Source organism: Saccopteryx leptura, chromosome X (assembly GCF_036850995.1).
Source record: "Saccopteryx leptura isolate mSacLep1 chromosome X, mSacLep1_pri_phased_curated, whole genome shotgun sequence".
In the NCBI taxonomy this organism is placed as follows: Eukaryota; Metazoa; Chordata; class Mammalia; order Chiroptera; family Emballonuridae; genus Saccopteryx; species Saccopteryx leptura.
Window position 1 is genome coordinate 40,551,666 of NC_089516.1, and position 25,347 is coordinate 40,577,012.

Consider the following 25,347-nt stretch of genomic DNA (forward strand, 5'->3'; position numbering starts at 1 on the left):
CACTATCACTGAGAGAACAGATACCCCCTCCCCCAGTCTTTCAACCATTCTGCCCTGCCACTCCAGGGCAACTCCACAGCCAGGTTCATCAATGTCTCTCCTGCCTATAGTGCCTTCCCCATTCTTCTGGGGTCAAGGCTTTTCAGTTCTGAGGTTGTGTTGGGTTGGGCAGGAACTTAAGACAAGGGTTTCAATGGGTCAGGAAAGAGGGTGGATAAATACAGATCTCCCCTCCACCAGGAAATGAGAAGGGGACAAAGAACCTGGGTGAGACCAGGTGAAGGAGTGCCAGCTTGGATCCCCAGTTTAAAAGAACTGGCCTAAATGTGATCCCAGAGTGGCCTCTGCCCTAGGAGGGAAGCTTGGAATAGCCCACCTAGGGAACTTGGCTATGGTCTGCTCCACTTTGGGAGGAGGTAAAGGTGGAGGGAGCAAAGTCAGGAGCCGAGGGCCCAGAAGACCAAGGGCTACCACGGAGGGGCTTGAGGCCCTTGAGGATTGAGGAGAACAAAACGGACTCAAATCCACAGTGCCTTGGAGCTTATCCACCACAAGATACCAAGGTCCCAAAAGAATTTTCATCTTTGGGAGAGGAGTATGAACTCAGGAGACAATTCTGGGGCTGAATTACACTCTGATGCTAGGCTCTGGGATCCGGCTACTCTGGGGAGTTTGGCTGTCTCCCTACACTTCCCTGGGGGGGGGCTCTTCCTGCCTGTACAGCACCCACATCAGCCCTAGTGGGGCTAGAGTGCGTTTCCATCCTCAGAAAGAAAAGTTAGGGGCTGGGGATCCAGGAGGCAGCTAGAGAGAACACGATCAAGCTCAGGTCTCTTCAGCTCCAGGCATGCAGCTCACATCCTGCTCTTCACCTAGCCTGGGCCCATCCTGAGGGGGCCTTTCTCCCTCCCTTCCTGGCTTCTCAGATAGATGCTCAAGAAACACTTGGGATGTCTGGACATGGTGGGAAGCAAGAGGAGACCGGGCTTGGGACCAGGGTTAGCCTAAAACAACATTGCACACAACATAGCAATTAAACATCCCCGCTCCCTACAGACCCTGCACCCTCTCTGGTCCCTCTTGTCAACAGATCAGTTTCTCCCTAAACATCCAGGCCTTGCTAAAGGACTTGGAAGGGGAGGGTACATGGGAGCAGAAGGGGCCCAAAGAGGTCTGGAAGTCTATTTTACAGAACAAATTTCTCCATTCTGGACAATGTCAGAAGGAGAGACATTAAAGCAAGAAAGCCTGACTCCTCAGCTGTTAGTAGAAAAACCTGCATTTTCAGTTTTGTTTTCTTTTTCTGAATGAGAGATAGAGAGAGAGGTTGTAGAAGTGGAAAAGGAGGCAGCAGAGACAGGCCCTAGAAACACCTCTTTCCCAGAGCCCCACCCCTGGGGAAGTGTTGGCGAAGGTGCCTAGACACCAGGTGATCTGAAGGGCTGGGCCTGGACTCAGAAAGAAAAGCTCCTGCATGGGATCCTACTCCTCCCTTTCTGTTGGCTCCAGCATGGTGGCCATGACCTTCTTTCTCCCTGTCTGTCTGCTGACCAGCCTGCTTCACATGACACAGTAGGGTTCTCTTGGAGCCGGGGCACCTCCTGTGCCCCAGCAGGGGGCGTGAGTCCTCAGGCACTTCTTGAGGTCCTTGTTGAGCAGAAAGCAGACGATGGGGTTAACGGCAGCCTGGGCGAAGCTCATCCAAACAGCGGTGGCCAGGTAACGGTGGGGCACAGCGCAGGCTTTAACAAACACTCGCCAGTAGCAGGCCACAATGTAAGGTGACCAGAGGAGCAGGAAGAGCAGTGTGATCGCGTAGAACATGCGGCCCAGCTGCTTTTCACCCTTGACCTCGTCCATGCCCAGCAGCCGCCGGCTGGCTGCATGCCCATTCTGCCGGATACCCAGCAGGGTTGGTGGCATGGGCCCACGGCCAAAGCCAGCGATCCAATTGGCAGCAGCCTGGCCGGTGGCCCCAGGGCCATGGAATGTCCAGTTCTGGCTAATGGCTGGCACCATCTGCACTGGCTTCATCTTGCGGTGACGATACTCAAAGAGGAGCAGTTTGCCATAGACAGCATGTGTGGCTGCCATGAGCACAGCCAACATAAGCATGAAACCCAGCGTGTCATTGGCCTTGAAGTAGCGATGCTCAAAGATGCACTGGTCCTCCTCGCGGATAAACTTGTAGGTGCCCACGTCGAAGACAGGTGGGAAGGCCATGGCCACAGACAAGGTCCAGGCCATGCAGATGACGGCTGCGCATGTCCAGAGTGTCATGCGTTTGGCGTAGAAGCGGTGGTGGGCGATAGCCATGTAGCGGGTGACACTGATGCAGAACAGCATGAAGGCCGCATGGAAGCAAAAGAGCACAGCCATAAAGGCCACAATCTTGCAGCTGAGTGCACTGAAGGTCCATGAAGAGCCGTGGCGCACAGAAGCCAGCACAAAGGGGAAGCAGACGGCAGAGCGGATACCATCGGCCAGGCACAGGTCCAGCAGAAAGTAGTAAGGAGCCTTATGCAGGGCACGCTCCTTGAGCACCAGTAGGGATAAGATGGCGTTGCCCGCCAGGCTCACGCACATAATCAGTCCCAGCAGCACCAGCTTTACATAAGCTGATGCTGATGGCGGGGACAGTGCACCGCTCACCTCCTCGGGCTCTCCAGTGGTGTTGGCCATAATGAGGGCCAGGGGCTGCTCCCAACCTTATGGAGTCAGCCAGTCCGGTACTCGATGAGCTCTGGGGGACTCCATCGGTTGTCCTTTTGGGCTGCACCTGCAAATGGAGGTAATGGGGGAGGCACAGACGTAGAGACAGAGAGATGAGGGCAAGAGAGAGACAGAGAAAAAAACATAGGTACAGAGAAAGAGTGAGAAAGGATAGACCAAAGAGAAAAAACGGCAACAAAGACAAACGGATAAAAAGTTGAGACAGAAATGGAGGGGATAAAAAGAGTAAGAAGAGATAAAGAGAAAGAACCAGAGAGACAAGGAAAGGGGAAAAGAAGGGGAGACAGAGGAAGAGGGACAGAGAGATAGGGGAGAGGAGGAGAGAGGGAGAGGGGGAGATAAAAAAAGGAGAGGGAGAGAGAAGCAAGAAAAAGAGAAAAGGAGAAATAGATAGAAAGGAAAGGTGAGGAAGAAACGGAAAGGGCAGTGTTAGTGTCTGTGCGCTGTGGGAGACTGCAAATAGCAGAGCCCTTGCAGTTCGAGACCTAGCAAACGGCTGTTCTCCTTCCCACCACCGCCATACTGGCTGTAAAACTGAGTATCTGCACCCATCCCGACCCCTCACCTCACTTGGTTAAGTTGCTAGAAGCAATTTACATATTTATTTGTTTTATTTATTTATTTATTTTTACAGAGACAGAGAGAGGGATAGACAGGGACAGACAGACAGGAACAGAGAGAGATGAGAAGCATCAATCATTAGTTTTTCGTTGCACATTGCGACACCTTAGTTGTTCATTGATTGCTTTCTCATACGTGCTTTGACCGCGGACCTTCAGCAGACCAAGTAACCCCTTGCTGGAGCCAGCGACCTTGGGCTCAAGCCGGTGAGCTTTTGCTCAAACCAGATGAGCCCGCGCTCAAGCTGGCGACCTCGGGATCTCGAACCTGGGTCCTCTGTATCCCAGTCCGACGCTCTATCCACTGCGCCACTGCCCGGTCAGGCATAATTTACATATTTACATGCCCTCTCTCTCACCCTTTGTTCTGATGTTGGTTGATTTCACTTATGCATGGTGGGGAGATTTCTGTATAAGCCTTAAATGGATTCCTGTTGATGCCTTAAGAGAGTTGTGACTTTGTATTGGATACTTCCTTATTTGCATATGTCTATATAATAAAGCAAATGGGGGGGGGGCTATTTTGCTCTGCCAAGCTAAAGGCATTGTAGAGGCCTCTTGATCCTATCCTTTTTCTGTTTAAGTCTAATTTCTTCATTCCACATCGTTCTCACTCAGGACCCGGAATTACTAGCTGTGCTGGTTTGCAGTAGTGCAGCCGAATCTCCACCCCTCTACCCCATTTACTAGCTGCTGTCAGGCTCTGCCCCTGGCCCACTGCTGCTTCTACCCCCTCCTCCCTGAGTGAGGGCACTTCATATCTTTAGATGTCCTTAGTTACCTGTTTCCTACATTGGTGGCTCTGTGGGGCAAGGATGTTGGTGTCACTCTTCTCCCTCTTTGTAAAGCCCTAAGGTTGTGTTCTTCAAACTTTTTTGACTGATACCTATAGTAAGATTTTACACCACAACCTGGCACACATACACGCATGTGCACACACAGCTGAATCAAAAGTTTGTACAGAACAGTACTGAGTGTACATCTAATATACCCCATTAGTTTCTATTCTATTTCATTTTTTTTAATGCTGGTAACCACTCATTACATAGGTTTCTTTATTCATGATCAGGAATGTGCTTAGCCTGCTCAAGGAACAATGGGAAAACCAGAGTGTTGGAATAGGGCAGGCGGGAGACAGTGGTGGAAGGTAGGGTCACAGAAGTCTCTAGCTCTAGGTCATGTAGGGCTGTGGGCCATGACAAGGACTTGGTTTTATTTTTTGTTTTTCATTTTTAAATTAATTTTAATTTATTGTGTTAACATAGATTCAAGTGTCCCACTCAATACAACACCCTTACAACCCAACCACATGCCCCCCATTACACCCCCTTTGTCCCCCTCTGCCTAACTTCCTTCGCCCCCTCTCTCTGGGATTTGCTGTCCTGTTATCTGTATCTATGTGTTACGAATATATAGTTTCACTAAGCTCTTCATCTTCTCTGATCCTGAAGGACTTGGGATTTTTTGTTTATTTGTTTGTTTTTGGATTTTTCTGAAGTTGGAAACGGGGAGGCAGTCAGACAGACTCCCGCATGCGCCTGACTGGGATCCACCCGGCATGCCCACCAGGGGGCGATGCTCTGCCCATCTGGGACATTGCTCTGTTGCATCCAGAGCCATTCTAGCGCCTGAGGCAGAGGCCATAGAGCTGTTCTCAGTGCCCAGGCCAACTTTGCTCCAATGGAGCCTTGGCTGCGGGAGGGGAAGAGAGAGACAGAGAGGAAGGAGAGGGGGAGGGGTGGAGAAGCAGATGGGTGCTTCTCCTGTGTGCCCTGGCCGGGAATCGAACCCGGGACTCCTGCACGCCAGGCCAACGCTCTACCACTGAGCCAACCGGCCAGGGAAGGACTTGGGTTTTTAAGTGAAGTGGAGAGTGTGCGACTATAAAGATGTAGGTATGCTTGTGTGTATTCATTCACTGAAAAGCCAATTACTAAGTACGTACTGTGTGCCAGGTGTTGGGGATACAGCTGTGAGCCAGACAAAGATCCCTACCCTTGCGGAGCTGACATTCTAGATAATAAGGAAGATACATAGGTAAGGTATAGTAGGTCAGATGATGATAAGTTCCTGAAAAGTAAAAAAAGAGGAAAGGGGGATAGGAAGTGTTAGGGCTGAGGGAGATGCAATCTTAGATGAGGTGGACAGGGAAGTCTTCATAGAAGTGTCACCTGAGCAAAGATCTGATGGAGGTGAGAGAGTTAGTCATATGGGTGTTTGGGGGAAGAGATGTCCAGGCAGAGGGATCAGCCAGAGCAAAGGCTCCGAAGTGACACCACACTGTGTCTTACTTCCCCCCTCCCTCTTTGCATTTGAAGAAGCACAGGGAAGCCACTGTGGGTGGAACAGAGTGAGTGAGAGGAAAGAGGTAGGATGTGAGTTCAGAAAGGTGGCAAGGCCAGATCATGTAAGCCATTGTGAGGACTACGACTTTTACTCTGAGTGAGATGGGAGCCATGAGTGGGGTTGTGTGCAGAGGTGAGATGGGATACGACTCGGGATTGAACAGGGTCCCACTTGCTGCTGTGAAAAGCACAGACCATGCAGGCAACTGTGGAAGTGGGGAGACTACGTAGGAGGCTCTTGCAGTAATCCAGGTGAGAAATAAGAGCAACCCCCGTCCTTTGCTCTGCTTTATTCCTTTTCTTAGAATTTATCTCTTTTAACGCACTGTATTACTTTACTTTTAAATTTTGACTTCTTTCCTGCCTCTTCCTATGAGAACAAAGGCTCTACAGGGCATGGCTTGTAGACTCACACACTCTCCTCTGGAGGTAGGCCCTCAGTCCAAAGCTGTCAACCAAACGATTAAGGGACTAAATGGGCTGGTGGACCAGGGAGGGTGGCCTGGAGGCATCCAGGGAGGATTTGCTGAACTAGCAGCCGGGACAGTGTAGGAGCAGGAGGGCACAGGCAGGGCTTGGCAGGAAACAGGCAGAATCTGGTGTGTGAGGGCTGGGGCAGAGGGCGTGGGAGTGATAAGATAACAGGTCCCAGAGGGAATGTGGCAAAGTAGAAGCAGAAGCAGAAGGTCAGAACTATTGTTGGGACTGGGATGGGCTTGAGGTTGGGGGAAACAGAGTTTGAGTGGATGTTTTTCTACCCTCCTCTTTCCCAGGAAAAAGTCTCCCATCTACACTGTTTTCCAGCTCAATCCAGCCTGGCCTGCCACAGCCACCTGGGGCCAGGCTTTTTTGATGGCACCCTTAAATCTCAAAGCCAGTGCCAGTAGGTCACAAGAAGGCACTAGGGTTGTGGTTCAAGAGAAGTGGGGTTGACAGGCCCCTTTCAGCTAGTCCCTCAAGGCCTGATAGCTCCCATAGAACTGTGGACCAGTGGACAGTTGGGTATATGTAAATGTGTATGCGCACATATACACACACTCCTTAGCCTTGAGAGGAAACAGGGAGGAAGGTTATAGAGACAGAAAAATTGAATTTAAAAGAGAGAGAGAGAGAGAGAGAAGAGAGACAGAGAGAGAGAGAGAAAGGGGAGACAGCCTTACACACAGAGAAGTGATAGAAATAGAGACAGAAAAGGGAAGAGGAGAAAAGTGAGAAAAGGAGACAGAGACACTCAGAAATGGACAAAGCAGAAGAGATAGAGAAGGGAGATAAATATAGAAAAAACAGAGACAGCCTGACCTGTGGTGGCGCAGTGGATAAAGCGTCGACCTGGAAATGCTGAGGTCACCGGTTCAAAACCCTGGGCTTGCCTGGTCAAAGCACATATGGGAGTTGATGCTTCCAGCTCCTCCCCCTTCTCTCTCTGTCTCTCCTCTCTCTCTCTCTGTCTCTCCCTCTCCTCTCTAAAAAAATGAATAAATTTAAAAAAATTAAAAAGAAAACAGAGACAGAGAGACAGAAAGATAAGAGAGATAGAGAGAAAGAGATAGAAAAATAGAGAGAGGAAAGGTGGGAAGGAAGTGGGCAGGGAGAGAGATAGGTGGATATTGAAATAGATAAATAGTAGGGGAGGGAAAATACAAGGAAAGAGAAAAGATATAGAGAAATATAGATGGGGTGGGGTGTGAGAGACAGATGAAGAGCAGGGATGGAGACAGAGGCAGAGGCAGAGACAGGCAGAAAAAAAGATGAAGATAGAGAGGGAGACAGAGATAAGCAGATGAAAAGATGAAGATAGAGAGGGAGACAGAGAGACGCACTAAGACCAACAAGGTGGATAATGTGTAGTCCAGAGTCTCAATGAAAACAAAAAGAAACACTAAAATAAAACAAAAGAAAAAAATAGCAGCAAATAAACAAAACCCTAGTGGTGCCTGGAAAACTGGGGCAATTGTATAAATAAGTGAGGAGAGGGTTCTTCTGAGCATAGACTGGCAGCCACCGCCTGGGCCCCCTGGGCCCAAATGCTCTTAGACACAGATGCACAGCACCTACAGTTCACACAGACACATAGCCTACTGCGATGGGGATACACGGACAGCAACCACATCACACATAGGGACATTATGTGTATGCTGCACCCATGCATGTACACACACACACACACACACACACACACACACACACACACACACACTCGGCAGGTATACCGTGTACCCATGCCTAAACGCCATACTTTGTTCTCAGGAAAGGTGTTACTGCCCTCTAGGGGACATTTTGGAGATTTGTAGGTACGTTTTGGTTGTCACAATGCTAGGGTGTAGGGTGTCATTCTAACATTAAGTGTGCAGGGTGAGGATACTAGCCACCCAGTGATGTGCAGGATAGTCCCACACAGCCAACATATGTCCTGCATCCCCTAGGACTTTGGACTTGTAATGGACTGAACCTAGAAGCTACCTCTATTTCACAGGTGAACACAACCTTCCCCTGCTTTTAATAATATACAGTAGTTTCTTGAATAATGTTTCATTCGTTGTCATTTGGTTACAATGTTGATGAGATGCCATAGGAATTTGATCTTGTTTATATCAATTAGCCTATGCTAAAACTGGTTTCATTATCCATCATTTTGCCACAGTTTCAAGAACCTATTGACAACACTGAGGATTTACTGTACCCTGAATTGTCTAGGAATGTAACTAGTTAAGTGCACAGGAGATTGTGCTCTGTTTGGTGGAGCACTTTCCTTGAGCTGTTCCTTATTTCAGAAAAATCTCAGCCCTAAGCCTTTGCCTGTCATTTTACTGTACTTTCTGCAAGGGGCTGCTTCTGATTTTTCTCCCTTTTCCTCAATCTACTTTTACTCATTATAAGATGTAACAGCCTCTAATTACTTCATTGAATCTCCTGGGGAGTGTCATAGTCAAGTATTTACATACTGAAATACAAATTATTTTCTTATAAGTTACTTTGTTTTTATTTCTATTTGTATTAGATTTAATACAAAGTGACTATTGTATAAAATACTATATGGATTTCCTTTTGAAATGATATGTGCAGAGAGGTTATATTAAGAGCTTCCTGTCCAGATAGTAAAGGAGCATTACAAAATATGTTACATAAAAGAGGGTGTTGGGAATAAGAGGGCTGAGAATTACTCACACACACACAGATACACTCACATATATACATGTACAACAGTTCATAAACCCACAATTATAACTCCCCTAGTGTGTGCATGCACACACACTTGCAAACCTACTCACTGTCACACACATGCTCACAGACTCATATATCCTCTTGGTCTTAATATACTGTACCTGATTATTCAAATCCTCTCACATATTCAAACTCTTGCAACACAAGTATGTAAACAGTGGCATACCTATATCATCACATATATAAACACTGTTACACACATTAACACTCAGATTCAAAGGCACGTACATAGGCCAGCACGCTCACATGCACTTGAACCCTGCTACATACACACACACAAACACAGAGAGAAAAACCGCCATGAAAACAGACACACTCAGAGACATGTATACACGCAAACTCGCTCACAGCACAAAGATGAACTTACACGATACACACATTCTGCAAGAGGTATACACCAAGAGACATCCTCTGCATGTGTCCAGAGCAGCCAGCCCGGCACACACAGGTGGAAACATTAGCAGAGCCGCCCAGCTGGTGGGCACCTACCACAGCAGAGTGCCAGAGCAGATGGGCTCTAGGGGGCCATGTGAAAAGGGAGGTTGTAAATGTTAGGGTCTCTTCCTGTTGATCGTCTTCTGATTTCGCTTTGATTGACACTTATTCACCATCAGTGAAGTATTTTGATTTTCCCCATGAGTGTACAGTTTTCGTTTTCTTTTAATTTAATCTCATTCTTACTTTCCACAACTTTTGTTCCTACAGAAATAGAAGGGTTGTATGATTTTGCTGTTATTGGTATTAGGTGTTCTTAAGAAGAATATAATTAGTTAGTTATTTTCTTGATTGCTGCTTCTTTATAAAAGATTTTTTTTTTCTTCTAGAACATTTGAAACAGAAAAAAGCAGAAAGACTCCTGGAATGAACTTCAGTGTACCCATCACCCAGATTCACCGCGGATCAACTCATAGGATCTTATTTCATCTATATCCTCACACACTTTCCCCACTTCCAGAATAGTATGAAGCATATCTGTGTATCATTGCATTCAGAAGCATTTCAGTAAGGTTTTTTTGTGTGACAGAGACAGAGAGAGACAGAGAGAGGGACAGATAGGGACAGAAAGACAGGAAGGGAGAGAGATGAGAAACATCTATTCTTCGTTGCAGCACCTTAGTTGTTCAGTGATTGCTTTCTCATATGTGCCTTGACTGGGGGGCTATCAGGACACCGAGTGACCCCTTGATCAAGTCAGCGACCTTGGGCTCAAGCTGGTGAGCTTTGCTCAAACTAGATGAGCCTGCGCTCAAGCTGGCAACCTCAGGGTTTCGAACTTGGGTCCTCTGTGTCCCAGCTCTATCCGCTGCACTACCACTTGGTCAGGCTAAGTATTTCATAAAGAAGATTTTAAACATTACAATATTATTTTTATTATTTCTTAGATTATTTATTGACTTATTTGCTGTTGGCTTTTAATACTAACAATTAACCAAACCTGATTCTTGGTTGGATTTCATAATTAATGTCATAGTTAATTATTATCTTTTACTTTGGGTCAAAATATTTGTCAGTAAATGAATGAAGCCTGACTGTATTTGAATTAAATTGGTTCATTAAAGGGAAAGCTAGGTTTTTATGGCTGTTTCAAAGTGTTGCTTTCTTAAGAATGCAGATCTAAAATTTGTTTATTGAAAACTCAGAAGTTTTCAGAAGTCACAAAGATCTGCTGACTGTAAGGATCAAGAAAAGATCAAATTGTGAGATTCAGGAAAGTGTGCTGGGATTGCTAGAGTGTAGACGCAGAGACAGGGAGGTAAGGATAGGGACCCTGTAAGGCTAAGAACAAAGGAAGACAAATGTTTGCATTCCATTGGTTAGAGACCCTTATCAGAAGTTTATGTTTGAAGTTCGCCAATGAGCTAGACCCAGCCCCTGTTGCTATGCTATGTGCAACTCCCTTAGCAAATAAGTGACCGCTATTTTTGCTTCTGTATTTATGCTTGCTTACTTAGGATATATAAGGAACTAGCTGTAAGCGCCCGGGGCGGTTCCCATTTGCAGCTCAGACTGAGTACGGTGTCTCCGGACATCAGGGAACTCACCCCTGCGCAGGTGAAACTGGCCAATAAAGTTACATCTAAACCTACCTCTGAAAGTCTCCGACATTTGTGTTTTTTTTATTATACCCGGTGGATGCTTCACTGACCCTTTCAGTATTTTATATTCAAATAGATTTAATTTTTAAGATTTTTTCCCAGCCCTGGCCGGTTGCTCAGTGGTAGGGCGTTGGCCTGGCGTGTAGATGTCCCGGTTGATTCCTGATTAGCGCAAACAGGAGAAGCACCCATCTGTTTCTCCATCCCTCCCCCTCTCACTTCCTTCTCTCTCTCTCCCTCTCCCTCTCCTCTCTCTCCTGCAACCATTGCTGATAAGAGCAAGTTGGCCCCAGGTGCTGAGGATCCATGGCCTCCGCCTCAGGGGCTAAGAGGAGTTAAGGAGCAACGCCCCAGATGGGGACAGCATCGCCCCCTAGTGGGATTCCCGGGTGGACCCCGGTCTGGGCCTATGCAGCAATCTGTCTCTGCCTCCCCTCCTCTCACTGAATTAAAAACAAAAAATTTCTTTTCCCCCATCATGATAGCCCTTTTTATTAAAACTGGAAAATGAGGAGACTCACAAGACAAACACAGCAGTTTCCCATCCAAAAAAATCCAGGATGTCTTAATTTAAGCAATTTAATGAAGATTGTCTCAAATTTGGATTTAGCTGTCTAATTAGTCCTTTCTTCCTCAGCCGACATGTCTAATTTGTGTGGAAAAGTTATCAAAAGAAACGTCATTTCTCAGGAGGTTATGTTGTTTAACTGACCACAAAACTATCACACAGAGAAAGATTTGGACTTATTAAAGCAACTAGAAGTTCAAATTAAGAGATCAGTCTCATTTATTAGATGGCTTAGAACATTCTTAGATAGAGCTCAACCCCCTAGTGGCAGGGCTGTACAATTAACAAGGAAAGCTAAGATGTCCCTCCCAGTAGAATTTCACATGCTAGCACTCTGCCGGGAAGTTGTCCACATGGTATTTGAAACCAATGAGGTAAAAAAAAAAAAAAAAAAAAAAAAAAAAATAGGAAAGGGGCCACTCTCAAGTATTGCTGTTAGAAGACAGCATGGACAGGTTAAAGGACATCGAGATGACATTAATTCAGATGACTATTGAATCAAAGGCTTTTCATTTTATATTGATACATCTCTGGATGCTAGTTAACTGTGCTTGGTTCATAGGATTAGTCAGAAATCCTGAAGGGAAATGTAAGAAGCACCAAAATAAAAAGTAAGGTTGAAATATTCAAAGTGATACATGAATATTTTGAAATACCGTGGAAACGCTCCATAAGACTTTGGACTGATGCTGGTGTTGTGATGGAAGTTCATATCTGGAATCTGTTCTGAAAACACCAAGATTCATTCGCGGAGGAGCCTTTACCTTATAAAAGCTTCTCTGTAAGTCTGATTTCCACAGTAAATGATCCTAGGTGAATTTAATTAAATTCAAGGCACTACCCACTTGCGTATCAGTTTTCTGTGAAGCATTGGGATTACTACACCCTTCTCTATTGTTTTAAACCCAAGCGTGTAAGGATTTTGTAAAAGACTTATGAGCTAAAAGAAAAATTTCAGCGTTTCTATGTGAGTGATTTTTTGCGTTGCAGATTTGATGCTTACTGGTTTCAACAAATGGTTCTTTGAGCACATGAATAAAATTACATTAAAAAAAATTAAAGACACTGGCCTGACCTGTGGTGGCGCAGTGGATAAAGCATCGACCTGGAAATGCTGAGGTTGCCGGTTCGAAACCCTAGGCTTGCCTGGTCAAGGCACATATGGGAGTTGATGCTTCCTGCTCCTCCCCCCTTCTCTCTCTCTGTCTCTCCTCTCTCTCTCTCTCTCTCTCTCTCTCTCTCTCTCTCTCTCTGTCTCTCCCTCTCCTCTCTAAAATGAATAAATTAAAAATAAATTAAAGACACTAAAAATACATAAGGGTATACTGACAAGGTGTTTTTTTTTAAAATATGTTGACAAGGTTTATGGATACAAAGCCAAACTTCAACTTAGAAGATGTGAGATCAAGGATGGCCCCCTGGGGGATGTTTAGTTGTAATGCCAAGACTTATTAAGATGAGTAGAGCAATGTCTGTGTCTACTTATGGGAAAGCTTCATCATTATTTTGAAATACTAACAATGAAAATTTTCTGTTGTATATCAAATTCATAAGCATTTGTTACAAGAAGTTTCAACATCATGCTTGATTGAAAGAAAAGAAAAAGTCGTTAGATTTAAAGAAGGATCCCATCTTTGAAGCATAAAATTCAAAGACTATGAATTATCCAAGTTCTACTTATTGATGAGAAAGGAGTTTTTTTGTGTTTTTTTTTCCTGAAGCTGGAAACGGGGAGGCAGTCAGACAGACTCCCGCATGCGCCCGACCGGGATCCACCCGGCACGCCCACCAGGGGGCGATGCTCTGCCCCTCCGGGGCATCGCTCTGTTGCATCCAGAGCCATTCTAGCGTCTGAGGCAGAGGCCACAGAGCTATCCTCAGTGCCCGGGCCAACTTTGCTCCAATGGAGCCTTGGCTGCGGGAGAGGAAGAGAGAGACAGAGAGGAAGGAGAGGGGGAGGGGTGGAGAAGCAGATGGGCGCTTCTCCTGTATGCCCTGGCTGGGAATCGAACCCGGGACTCCTGCACGCCAGGCCGACGCTCTACCACTGAGCCAACCGGCCAGGGCCGAGAAAGGAGTTTTAACCAATAAAATATACTCTTTGACCATTTGCAGTCACTTAGTTATGCAAGCAGTTCCCTGTTGCTGGTGACTACCAAGACAGAAGAGATCACGTAGCTATTTCGAGCATAAAACCTGGGTCTCTGCCTGGCCATGGTAAGAACAAGAGAGTTATAAAAGAGAGGTGAAAAGAGGATGCACAAACAAGCAGTTGTTCCATTTCTTTAGAAAGTTTGGTATGGTGTGGAAGCACCAGCCATATTCAATGCTAGAAACTGCATCTGACGCTTCAGAGAAACCCAGATGGTACGTGATGACTCCAACGCTCATGCATTTGAGGTGAGCTTTGCTGACCTGCGGAACTATGCAGTTATGTTTCATACATTCAAGCTAATTACGAGGACACAGGGGGAAATTGTGCCTGAGCATCCTCCATGGAATGGAGCTTATCTTCAACAACGTGCCTTCAAAGATCAAGAAGTGGCAAGGCCGTGATGGAAGCTCATATCCTTGTCAAAACTAATAGTTATTTGCTTAAATTATTTTTTTTCACCTAGATACATAGTAACTTGATGTAGAAGATCTATGCCCAGTACCAAATGATTTACCAAATCATGATAAAAATGACCATAAATAAATTAAATGACCGTAAAATAAATCAAGGCAGCCAGGACCAAAGTCTCAGAAGAAGTGGGCATTGATATTGGCCACTACAATTTGCATGAGGAAATAAAAAAGTGATAGTTCCAAAAATGTGCTCAAGTGTGCTGTGAAAAAAATTTCATTTGAAAGTTGTAAACAAATTTCATAACTCTCCTAAAACTTTGCATTTTTTTCTTATCAGTTTCTAGAATAGAAAGAAAATGTGAGGAATTTCTTTTCATCGAACCCCAGTATCCCTATATTCTCTTCAGTTTACTCCATACCATACACATATATCGCCTTCTCTGTGTGCCCTAACACATTCACATCCAGACACATTGCACAGACACACTAGCGGACACAGACAGATGTGTGCACACAGGCATGTGTGTACATAGAGATTCAGATTTGCATTCACCTTCAGGCTTACACTAGGCTGATAAGTGCAAGCAAGTGCTTATACACACACACACCTCTTGTACATAGAAACAGTTAGGCATGTGTGTCAGTACCTACCTACCAGTAAGTTACACAGTTATACAAAACACACACATCCATACACACACAGGCACCCTTCTAGAAATACAGGCCTAGCCAGAGACACAAACATTTACATGGACACATGCAGACACATACGCCTATAGACCAAATTATATGGACCTACATGCTGTCAGACACAATCATGAATGCACAGAGCTGACATTCAGACACAGGCAAGTCCTGCTTACATCCCAGAGATTCAGGCTTTCCCCCACCCTAGGCTCCTCCACGAAGATTAAAACCCACTATCTTACACAAACCCTCCCCTCACACACATACATATATACACACAGTATATAAATCTGCCCTGGCACACATACACACAGTACAGACATGCTTGCACATACAAGCACAGCACTCAGGCTCACAGCTACATACACAGAAGCAAGCAGTCATGTGGAGCAGTGCAGACTCACGCATTTATATCCACATAGCCACTGATGCTTATAAACACAGATACAAACCCTCTGATGCACACAACTATTCACATTTACGCATACTCACAACACAGATACACATATCCTAGTACATGGCCAGATAGGCTCAAATCTCTTACACACACAAACACATACACACATCATCATCACATATAAACATGGATACCAACATTCTTACATTTACAGACACAACAGAGATTCACAAGCACACATGTACATCCTGACCACTACAAGCCTACCTGTTGACATATTCAGATAAGACACACTCTCACACATGCGTGCACACACACACATATGCTGACAGAAGAGCAATGCAGGGAATATCTGTATTCACATGGACACAACACTACCATAGGTACAGATGTGCACACTCATGTACACAGATGTCTGTGCATTGTGAAATACACACCCAGCACCAAAGCCCTTCCATCAACCTCTAGACACACACTTCCTTCTTCATATATCCATGCTTTTATATATGCACTGGGACACATAAAAGTACAAACCATGTTTTATGTACAAACACATTCTCACAGACACACAGGATCTGCTCATTCTGTCATACATATATATGGATACAGGTTTAGCAAATACACACATAGAAATGACCCCATTCACACTCGCAGGCGGACACATAATATTATTTACATATCAGCACATAATAATTATAGTGCTGGCTAATACCTTATATGGCACAGAGGACTCATTATGTGCCAGTCATTGTCCTAAGTACTTTTCAAATATTAATTCATCCAATCCTCACCCTCTGAGATAGGTAGTATAATTACCCTTACTTACAAATAAGAAACTGGAGCTTAGTTGAGGTTAGGTAAATTGCTCAAAGCCTCACAGCAAGTAAATGGCAGAACTAAGATTCAAACTCAGAGTCTGGCTTCAGAGACCTTGTAGATCCAACTTATTTACATGTAGAAACACATTCACCTCATGCACACATACAGATACATACCATCCTAGCATAAGCACATGTTTGTACGTACACATGGATGTGCTCATATATTCATACACACACACAATCATACACATACCCAGATACACACACACTATCAAACACATAAAACACCCTGCACCACCTACATACCAACCAGCTAAGTTCAGACTCACATAGAGATACACCCGCATTCTCAGATCCATTCCCCACCCCAATACACCAAACACTCTCATACAAACCAGATATGTTCACATGCACCCCCCCACAGAGACTCATACTCACACACCCTGCACAGATTCACCTATACACTTTCTTTCAGATACTACCTGGATTACCCTATCTCTTCCTCATGCACCATGCAGAGAAAACCCCACACAGCCTACTTAGATATACCCCCTCTCATACACCTTGATCCAATAGGTGCATGTTCTCCTCACACATACTATTCAGATACACTCACTTTTCTTTTCTTTTCTTTTTTTTTTTAGTGAAACAGAGAGAAAAGGACAGATAGACAGAAAGGGAGAGAGATGTTGCGGCACCTTAGTTGTTCATTGATTGCTTTCTCATATGTGCCTTAACCAGGGGGCTCCAGCCACACCAGTGACCCCTTGCTCAAGCCAGAAACCTTGGGCTCAAGCCAGCGACCATGGGGTCATGTCTATGATCCCACACTCAAGCCAGCGACCCTACGCTCAAGCTGGTGAGCCGGTGCTCAAGCTGGCAACCTCAGGGTTTTGTTTTGTTTTAGATTTTTAAATTTATTTATTGATTTTTGAAGAGAAAGAAAGAAAGGGAGAGTGAGAAAGAGGGGGGAGAAACGGGAAATATCTATTCATAGTGGTTGCTTCCTGTATAGCTCTTGGCTGGGCAAGCCCAGGTATTCTAACTAGCAATCTCAGCATTCCAGCTCAACGCTTTATCCACTGCACCACCACAGGTCAGACAACCTCGGGGTTTTGAACCTGGGTCCTCAGCATCCTAGGTCGATGTTCTATCCACTGCGCCAATGCCTGGTCAGGCCAGATACACCTACTTTCACACACATACTCAGTACTGACACAGCCACATTCTCACACACATCCCATCTAAACACACCTATCCTCATACACACACACCTCAAATACACCTACAGCCAGTCACAGGCACCCAGATACAGCACACTTATGCAAACTCTCAACACAGCCCACACTCTCACATACACCAGTGAGGTACACTCTGACTCATTTCTCTTACCTCTGGACCCAGGGCCTTCATATATGACCCAGGCACTTCTACAACCTCTCACCCACAGTATCAAGACACACTCAGAATGGCACACACCATTCAAAGACACTACACTTACACACACCCCACCCAGGTGTTCACACTCACAAGTTCCCAACCCAAATACATGCACATACAAGTACCCACCTACATATAGTCCAGAGACACCCACTCACATACAAATCCTATCCATTTACACCCACACTTCCCCATGTTCTTTCTGTCTCTTTCTTTCTGTTTCTGTCTCTCATACACACACACACACACACACACACACACACACACCAAACACAAACTCCAGTCACATGGCCTTACTCAGATCCACCCATCATCTCATACATACACACACCATCCAGATTCATCCCATATGCATTATTGAGATATACTCACCCCCCCCCAATCACACACATAATCTAGATACATTCCACTACTATCTAGATACATCTGCATTCATTCACACACCCCACGGAGATATATCCAACTCTCACACATGCCATTCAAGTGCAACTCCTCATATAATCCACTGGCCAGGTGCATCCAATGCTCTCTCAACCCCTCCACACCACCTGAGTGCATGCATATTCCAAACACACACTTCTCATCCACATATGCCCCCAAACTCTCTTTCACATACCTCATCCATTTATACATACACTCACATAAATACACAAATAGATACACATCCAAATACAAAACCAAAGCTCTCACAGCACACCATCCAGATATACCTTAGTGCCTGCTCTGCCACTCAAATATACCTGTGCTCTCAGCCACCCATCATCCAGATACACTCATATTCAAATGCATTCCACCCAAAATACACCCATATACTGTTTCACACACAGCCCAGATGTACCCCCCACACCATCCAGATACATGCACACCTTGCACACACATCATCCAGATACACCCACTCACACCCCAACTCACACTCAAGCCAACCCCAATAAACCCAGACACTTGTACCTCATCCAGCTATACTTACACACTCCTCCCACCAGACACATCTGTGCTCTCATACCTCCACCACACTCAGAAACACCTACTCTTACACATACACACAGGGCAGATCCTCCTTCTCCCTTAGTCACCATCATCTAGAATACTCATAGTCCATGCATACAATGCAGATACACACATACTCTCTCAATACACTCCACACAACATCCACAGTACCCTCCAATTATATACACATTCACATACACTCCCACCCTCACCAAGATGTGCCCAAATTTTCTCTCTGACACACACACCATCTAGATATATTCCATCATATGCTTCCATTGCCTAGATACACTTGTGCTCTCACCCACCTACACACCATCCAGATATGCTCACACTTGAATGCCTCCCACCCCAATACGCCCATATACCCTCATACACATACTCTACGCAGAAACACTGACACCTCTTCTTACACATGCAGCACAGATACATCCACATCAAACAGATACATCCAGATACCACCCATTCTCTCTTGCACATACTCACATACCCCACAAATACACATCCTCACACATATTCCTACCCAGCCGCACCCAATCACTTACTCATACCATTCTATCCCAATAAGCTGATGCTCTCATAGAACCTTACAAACATGCCATTCACATACATCCTCACCCCCACTCTCCTTCCCAAATATAGGTTTCCCCGCTATCCAAAAACAGAGCATTCCTATGTAGCCTTTCATAAGTTGAAATGGTGTAAAGCAGGGGTCCCCAAACCTTTTACACAGGGGGCCAGTTCACTGTCCCTCAGACCATTGGAGGGCTGGACTATAAAAAAAAACTATGAACAAATCCCTATGCACACTGCACATATCTTATTTTAAAGTAAAAAACCAAAACGGGAACAAATACAATATTTAAAATAAAAAACAAGTAAATTTAAATCAAGAAACTGACCAGTATTTCAATGGGAACTATGGGCCTGCTTTTGGCTAATGAGATGGTCAATGTGCTCCTTTCATTGACCACCAATGAAAGAGGTGCCCCTTCCGGAAGTGCAGCAGGGGCCGGATAAATGGCCTCAGGGGGCTGCATGTGGCCCGCGGGCCGTAGTTTGGGGACCCCTGATGTAAAGTGAAGACTACCTCCCAGTGTCTGAAAGTTTATTATGCCACTTTGCTTTTATGAAAAAAAGCCATTACCTTACTAAGGTAGGTCTTTTGCAAAAGGGAAATGGCTTACTGAGAACTTTTGAAAAACAAGGTGTACCTGTACATCCAAATGTCTCACATATACACCCTACCTAGAAACACCAAGGCTCTCTTTTACACACACACAATCTAGATGCTTTCTCTCTCCTCGCCGTTTCCCTCTCTCCCTGCTCTCTGCAGATATGTTCCTTCACTTACACATGCACATCTAGGTTTCTGCCTGGATGACATAATTTGGGTGCTCTCTGTGAAATCATTTCCAACCCCCAACACCATACAATACCATTTTGTCCTGAAATTTTGATGGTGGGGTAAAGGGAAGGGAGGTCTTCATGTTTCAAGAAATACTTTTCTAAAGAGGTCACTGACCCCCTTCCTTAGTAGGACATCAGCCATGATTGGCTCTTACTTCTTTTTCTTTTTTTAATAATTATTTATTTATTCATTTTAGAGAGGAGAGGGAGAGAGAGAGAGAGAGAGAGAGAGAGAGAGAGAGAGAAGAGACAGAGAGAGAGAAGGGGGGGAGGAGCTGGAAGCATCAACTTCCATATGTGCCTTGACCAGGCAAGCCCAAGGTTTCGAACCGGCGACCTCAGCATTTCCAGGTCGACGCTTTATGCACTGCGCCACCACAGGTCAGGCCGGCTCTTACTTCTTGAGTGTGAATGATAACATGAACTATCCTGAAACCAGAGTCCCCAGAAGGGGGTCATGGATTACCCAGGTGTTACAATTTGCCATACTGTAGGATGTTTACACAGTAAGAACCAGACATGGTCTGGCAGGGCCACCGACTGTCAAACATACACATAAATACACGCTTGTGTATACAGAGCATCACAGACACAGTGCCCTCCCTTATCACTCGCTTAGTGACAGAGCCTATGTGCACAGGACAATATCTCTCTCACACACATACCATCAGAGAAGCACATGCACAAATCCCTACACTCATCCCTACCCATAGACACTTACAGCAATGCACACTCACACTGCACTTGATCTCACATGTGCACATCCATTTACTCTCAGACATAGGCATATACACATGACACACACTCATATGACATAATAATGCTCATGAAGGACACACATTCACTCACAAACACAGGTGTACTACAGGTATACTTACACATGCCCACAGACAGGCAAACTCTGTATTGCATCCAATGAGAAACTGAACAAATGTGACACAGAGTTGATCTCTCAAATGTATACACACACATACATCCAGACATGACCACATAAGCATATTCACACACTTTAGCACATAGGTATCCTCACACATATAAACACCCAGATGCATACATGATTGTCAATGAGATGATGTATTCATATACAGATATTCTAGCATACATAGACTTATACACACAACTGAGCATGTACACTTGTGAGCATATTCACATGTATGTAGACTTGCACAGCATTCACTACTCTGTGCACAATCAGACATGGAGACATAAATGTACTTAAAAACACATTCACAGAATCACAGATGTGCATATGTTCCCATGCATTCATATACCCACATGAGAAGGATGCAAACAAAGAAGACTCACTTACACTTCCCTTCCATTTCCAGACAGCCTTGGACACAAAGGTATGCTCACACACATGCACACATGGAAGAACAGTCACATATTCTCACATACTTGTACATCTGCACAAGAAGAATTCATAACACTCATAAAAGGCACACATATATAAAAGACATCCTCATACACACACACAAACACACTTATAGACCAATAATGGCAAGCACATAACATTCATTTACATTGTTCCACAACATATGTTCCAGAAAATCAATGCTATCTAAACCAATACACATATACAAATAATTAGAACTGTACAACTTGGTTCATTCACATATCTGTATATTCAGACAGGCACACACATAGGCATAGTCACACACATGTGCAAGAACACACAGGAAATATACAGACATGTTCACTCAAATGCTCACACAGCCAGATGTTCACATATACTAGCATATACACAATATAGACATTCAATCTATACATATTCACACTCATACTTAGAAATTTAAACAAAACATGAGATATGTAAACACAAGTATTATGAAATGTAGTTATTCATGCATACCACAATCAGACATGCACTCACACATTAACAGTGTACCCACAATTAAACACATACACAAATGCCTCCATTCACCTGTGCACACTGCCTTTTGTGCACACATATATATATATAGGTATAAACCTCCGCCGGCCCTACCCATATATATAATCAAATGTGTGCACATATACATACCTAAAAATATATTTTTATGTACAAAACATGTATTCACACACTCTCCCTTACCCACACAATTAGTTCTCCTTATACTAGTGTGGCCAGCTACACTAACATTTCCCCAACTAGGTGTGAACCTATTAGGTCTGTCTACAGACAAAATGTACTCAAACATGCACACATAGACACATACATAATTTAAAATGCTGGAGAAGCCACATGGACATTCATACACAGGCCTATTCATACATATACATGGCAGGCACACCCACATGGAAGCATGTGTTCACACACATACCCTGCCATATACATATGGACACACACATATGCCCATACCCTGACACTCACACACTATTTATTTGCACCTATATTCATATGCACACATAAGCACACACAGATATACACAATCAGATACAACTAGGCATTCCCCTAATTGGACACACATACCCAGGCATTCTGAAACCCTTACACTTACACACATGCACACTCAAAGACAAATTGATACCACACACACATACAACCAGACATTCAATAGGGCTATTGGCTCAGAGAAAAACCTTCACTCAGACTTAGAATCAAACATGCCCATTTGCTCACCCAGACAGACATGCAAAGTCATACCCACTCCCCTATACACATACATAAGCCTACCCAAACACCCATACACTTGCACATACCATCACATTACCTGTTCACACACACAGACTCATACACCTCCACAGTGCCCATGAATAGACACACAAACACACTGTACACATAGCACCATGTTTTCAGTTGCACATACACCCCTGCTGAGGGCCAGATGCCTCCAGACCATAGGCTGGGTCCTTTCCCTTCTGCACCAAATGCTTCTTCAGAAAAGTCTACTCTATACCCCAAAGCCCCACCCCTCTGCCCCCACATAGGGGGTTTTCTGGGCTTCAGTCTTTCCCATCCTCTTTCTCTCTAGCCTTGAGGACCTTTCTGCAGCAGCAAGCCCTCAACCAGTGTTCCACAACTTCTCCACAGCCAGAAGCCAGCCAGCAGACCCCACTGTTTTCCCCGCCCAAACTCTAGGTTAACAACTCCCTGGGACCCGTCCCCAACAGGTCTGGCTGCTGCATGGGCCACACCCCAGCTCGACCCAAAGCCCTGCTATCTCTTCAGCTTTGTCCACAGGCCCTGCCAACCACTGACCACAGGCCAAACTCTTGCCAAGTCTCCCCTCAACAGGGAGACGCATACATCACCAGGGCCAGGAATACTGCAGGCTGCAAGCCAGGCCTCTGCTAGATCACTGGGGGGGGGGGGGGGGGGGGGGGGGGGGCTCAAGCCTGTGTGTGTGGTGTGTGTTTGTGTCTGTTTCTGCACAGATGGGGGAGGAGAGGGGAAGGATGGGGGCAAGTGCAAAGAAAGGAGACTTGAGTGGGGTGGGGGCAGGAGGCTCGGCCCACAGCCACCACTTATCACTCCCTACAAACGAGGAGTTACAACAGAGTGATCCTGCCTCTGCTCTACTAACCCCCCCCCACTTACCTATCGGCTGCCCTCCCCAGATCTCCGCCAAGACCCTGGAGAAGAGGAGTTAGTCCCTTCCCCAAATAATAATATTAACTGTGAATAATCAGCAACAATATTGGCCATGAGCTTTGCTGACATTGGTTCAGGGCCACTTCTCTACACATCCTTTATTTCCATGCACGGACTCATTTAGCCACTACACACACCCATGATGGGAGGGTCACCCATCTCCTTGATAGATAGATGGGAAAACTGAGGATTTAGTAAGTGGCCCGCTTTCACTACACTTGCAGAGCTGGTAGTTGGGGGAAGTGTCCCTGGAGAATCCATGTTCTCCATGCACCAGGCTTTCTTGCTCCTCCAGACATACAGACCACTGGCCATTGTGTACAAGGCTAAAGAGTTGGGGTCCCAGACACAACACGAATGTCTGAAACAGAGATAGACATCCTTGTAACAGACGCTGGGGTCCGCACTGTGGGTACCACCATGCTGTGTCTGGCCCCTGCAGGTTGATGTGTGGTGTGGTCCTAGTACCTCCAGGCAGCTTGGGGCCCAGAAATGCTCCCCACCTGCATTTCACCTTCCTTTTAGCCCTACAGTGGCTTCCTCCCCCTATCTTGGAACCAAAGCAATAGCTTCAGTGGTGAGTGAGCAAAAGTCTACTACCTGTGGGGAGAAACAGTGAGGGAGAGAAAGAAAGAAAGAAAAAAGGAAAGGAGAGAAGGAGGGAGGGAAAGAAAGAAAGGAGGAAGGAAGAAAGGGAGGGAGGGAGGGAGGGAAGATGGAAAGAAGGAGTAGTGGGTGGTCTGGGCTGGGAGCAGCTTCTCTGTCATGTCTACTCACCTGCCTGCTCACACACACACACACACACACACACACACACACCCTGCATGCAGGCCAAAGAACCTGGAGGTGAGTGGAGGAGGAAGAAGAGAGGAAGCAGCTGCAGGCGGCTGACCTGCCCAGGGTGCAGGCATTGTGAGGAGAGCACGCCGGCCCCCAGGAATGCCTTCCACAGCCAGCACACAAGAAGATAGTAACACAGCCTCCTGCCCAAATGCAACTGTCATGATAAAAACAGACCCTGTGCGGGAGAAACAGGTGGTGGTTCCCTTTCTCATGGGACATTGGGGTTGGGAAAGATGGAGATGGCTAGAGGACTCTCTAGTCTTAGGTGCTCAAGTGGCCCTTGTGATGGAGCAGGGAGGGGGGAGACTGACTAACAATCAGAGAGAGACAGAAAGCATGGCAGTGATGGAGACTCTGAAATCTGTGTGGGGAGACAGAAGAGAAGTCCCAGCCCCCATTCTTAGTAGAGGGATGTTGACTACTTACCTGGCTGGGCTCTCTCAGCAGGGCTGTTTTGGAATCCAGGGAGGGGGCTCAAGCTTTTCTCACCCAGAATAAATCACAGCCTAGGTCACATTGTGGGACCCTCAGTGATCTGGCGGCCAGTGACACTCCTGCTTCTGTTGCCGTGGATACAGCTGGGCTGGTCTAAATCGCAGACATCAGGGGAAGCAGGCTCCAGAGGGGTGCACTGGGCAGGGCTGGGGGTGTTGGGAAACACCAGGTGGCCAGCACACAGCCTTGGGATACCCAGCTAGCTGGCAGGTGGGATTTCGGGCTGGTGCTTCCCCCACTACACACTCCCACCCCCATCTTCATGCCATCGCCAAGCTGGGAGGGGGGCCAGCGCTGGCCCCTGCTACGGGTCTGCCGCCTGGCTGCCGGCCCCTCCCTCCACACCCCCTCCGCCCCCTCCCGTCTGCCTGCTGGCCGCCGCCTTTTGTCCTCAGAAGACACGGTCCCCGCGAGGCCTCTGCCAAGCCTCTAGCAGATGCTCAGGGTCCGGGGCTCCTCCCTGGGAGCATTCGGGCCATGGCCTGGGAGAGCCCCAGGTTGAGGGGGCTCTCATCCAGGCTCACCCCACTCTCTAGGCTTG

The 25,347-nt window shown here is 45.9% G+C and overlaps 1 protein-coding gene across 1 annotated transcript; it reads right to left on the minus strand.

Moving 5' to 3' along the window:
* On the minus strand, positions 1-25,117 carry GPR173 (G protein-coupled receptor 173). Its single transcript, XM_066357333.1, has 2 exons — positions 24,738-25,117; positions 1-2,779 (listed from the first exon to the last, which is right to left on the minus strand). The coding sequence occupies exon 2, from the start codon at positions 2,680-2,682 to the stop codon at positions 1,561-1,563; it is 1,122 nt and encodes a 373-aa protein (XP_066213430.1). The 5' UTR covers positions 2,683-2,779; positions 24,738-25,117; the 3' UTR covers positions 1-1,560.
* Between the last annotated feature and the right edge of the window lie 230 nt (positions 25,118-25,347).

Bases quoted from the DNA above. Each gene is read 5' to 3' on its own strand.
- GPR173 (XM_066357333.1), bottom strand. From the start codon at position 2,682: ATGGCCAACACCACTGGAGAGCCCGAGGAGGTGAGCGGTGCACTGTCC.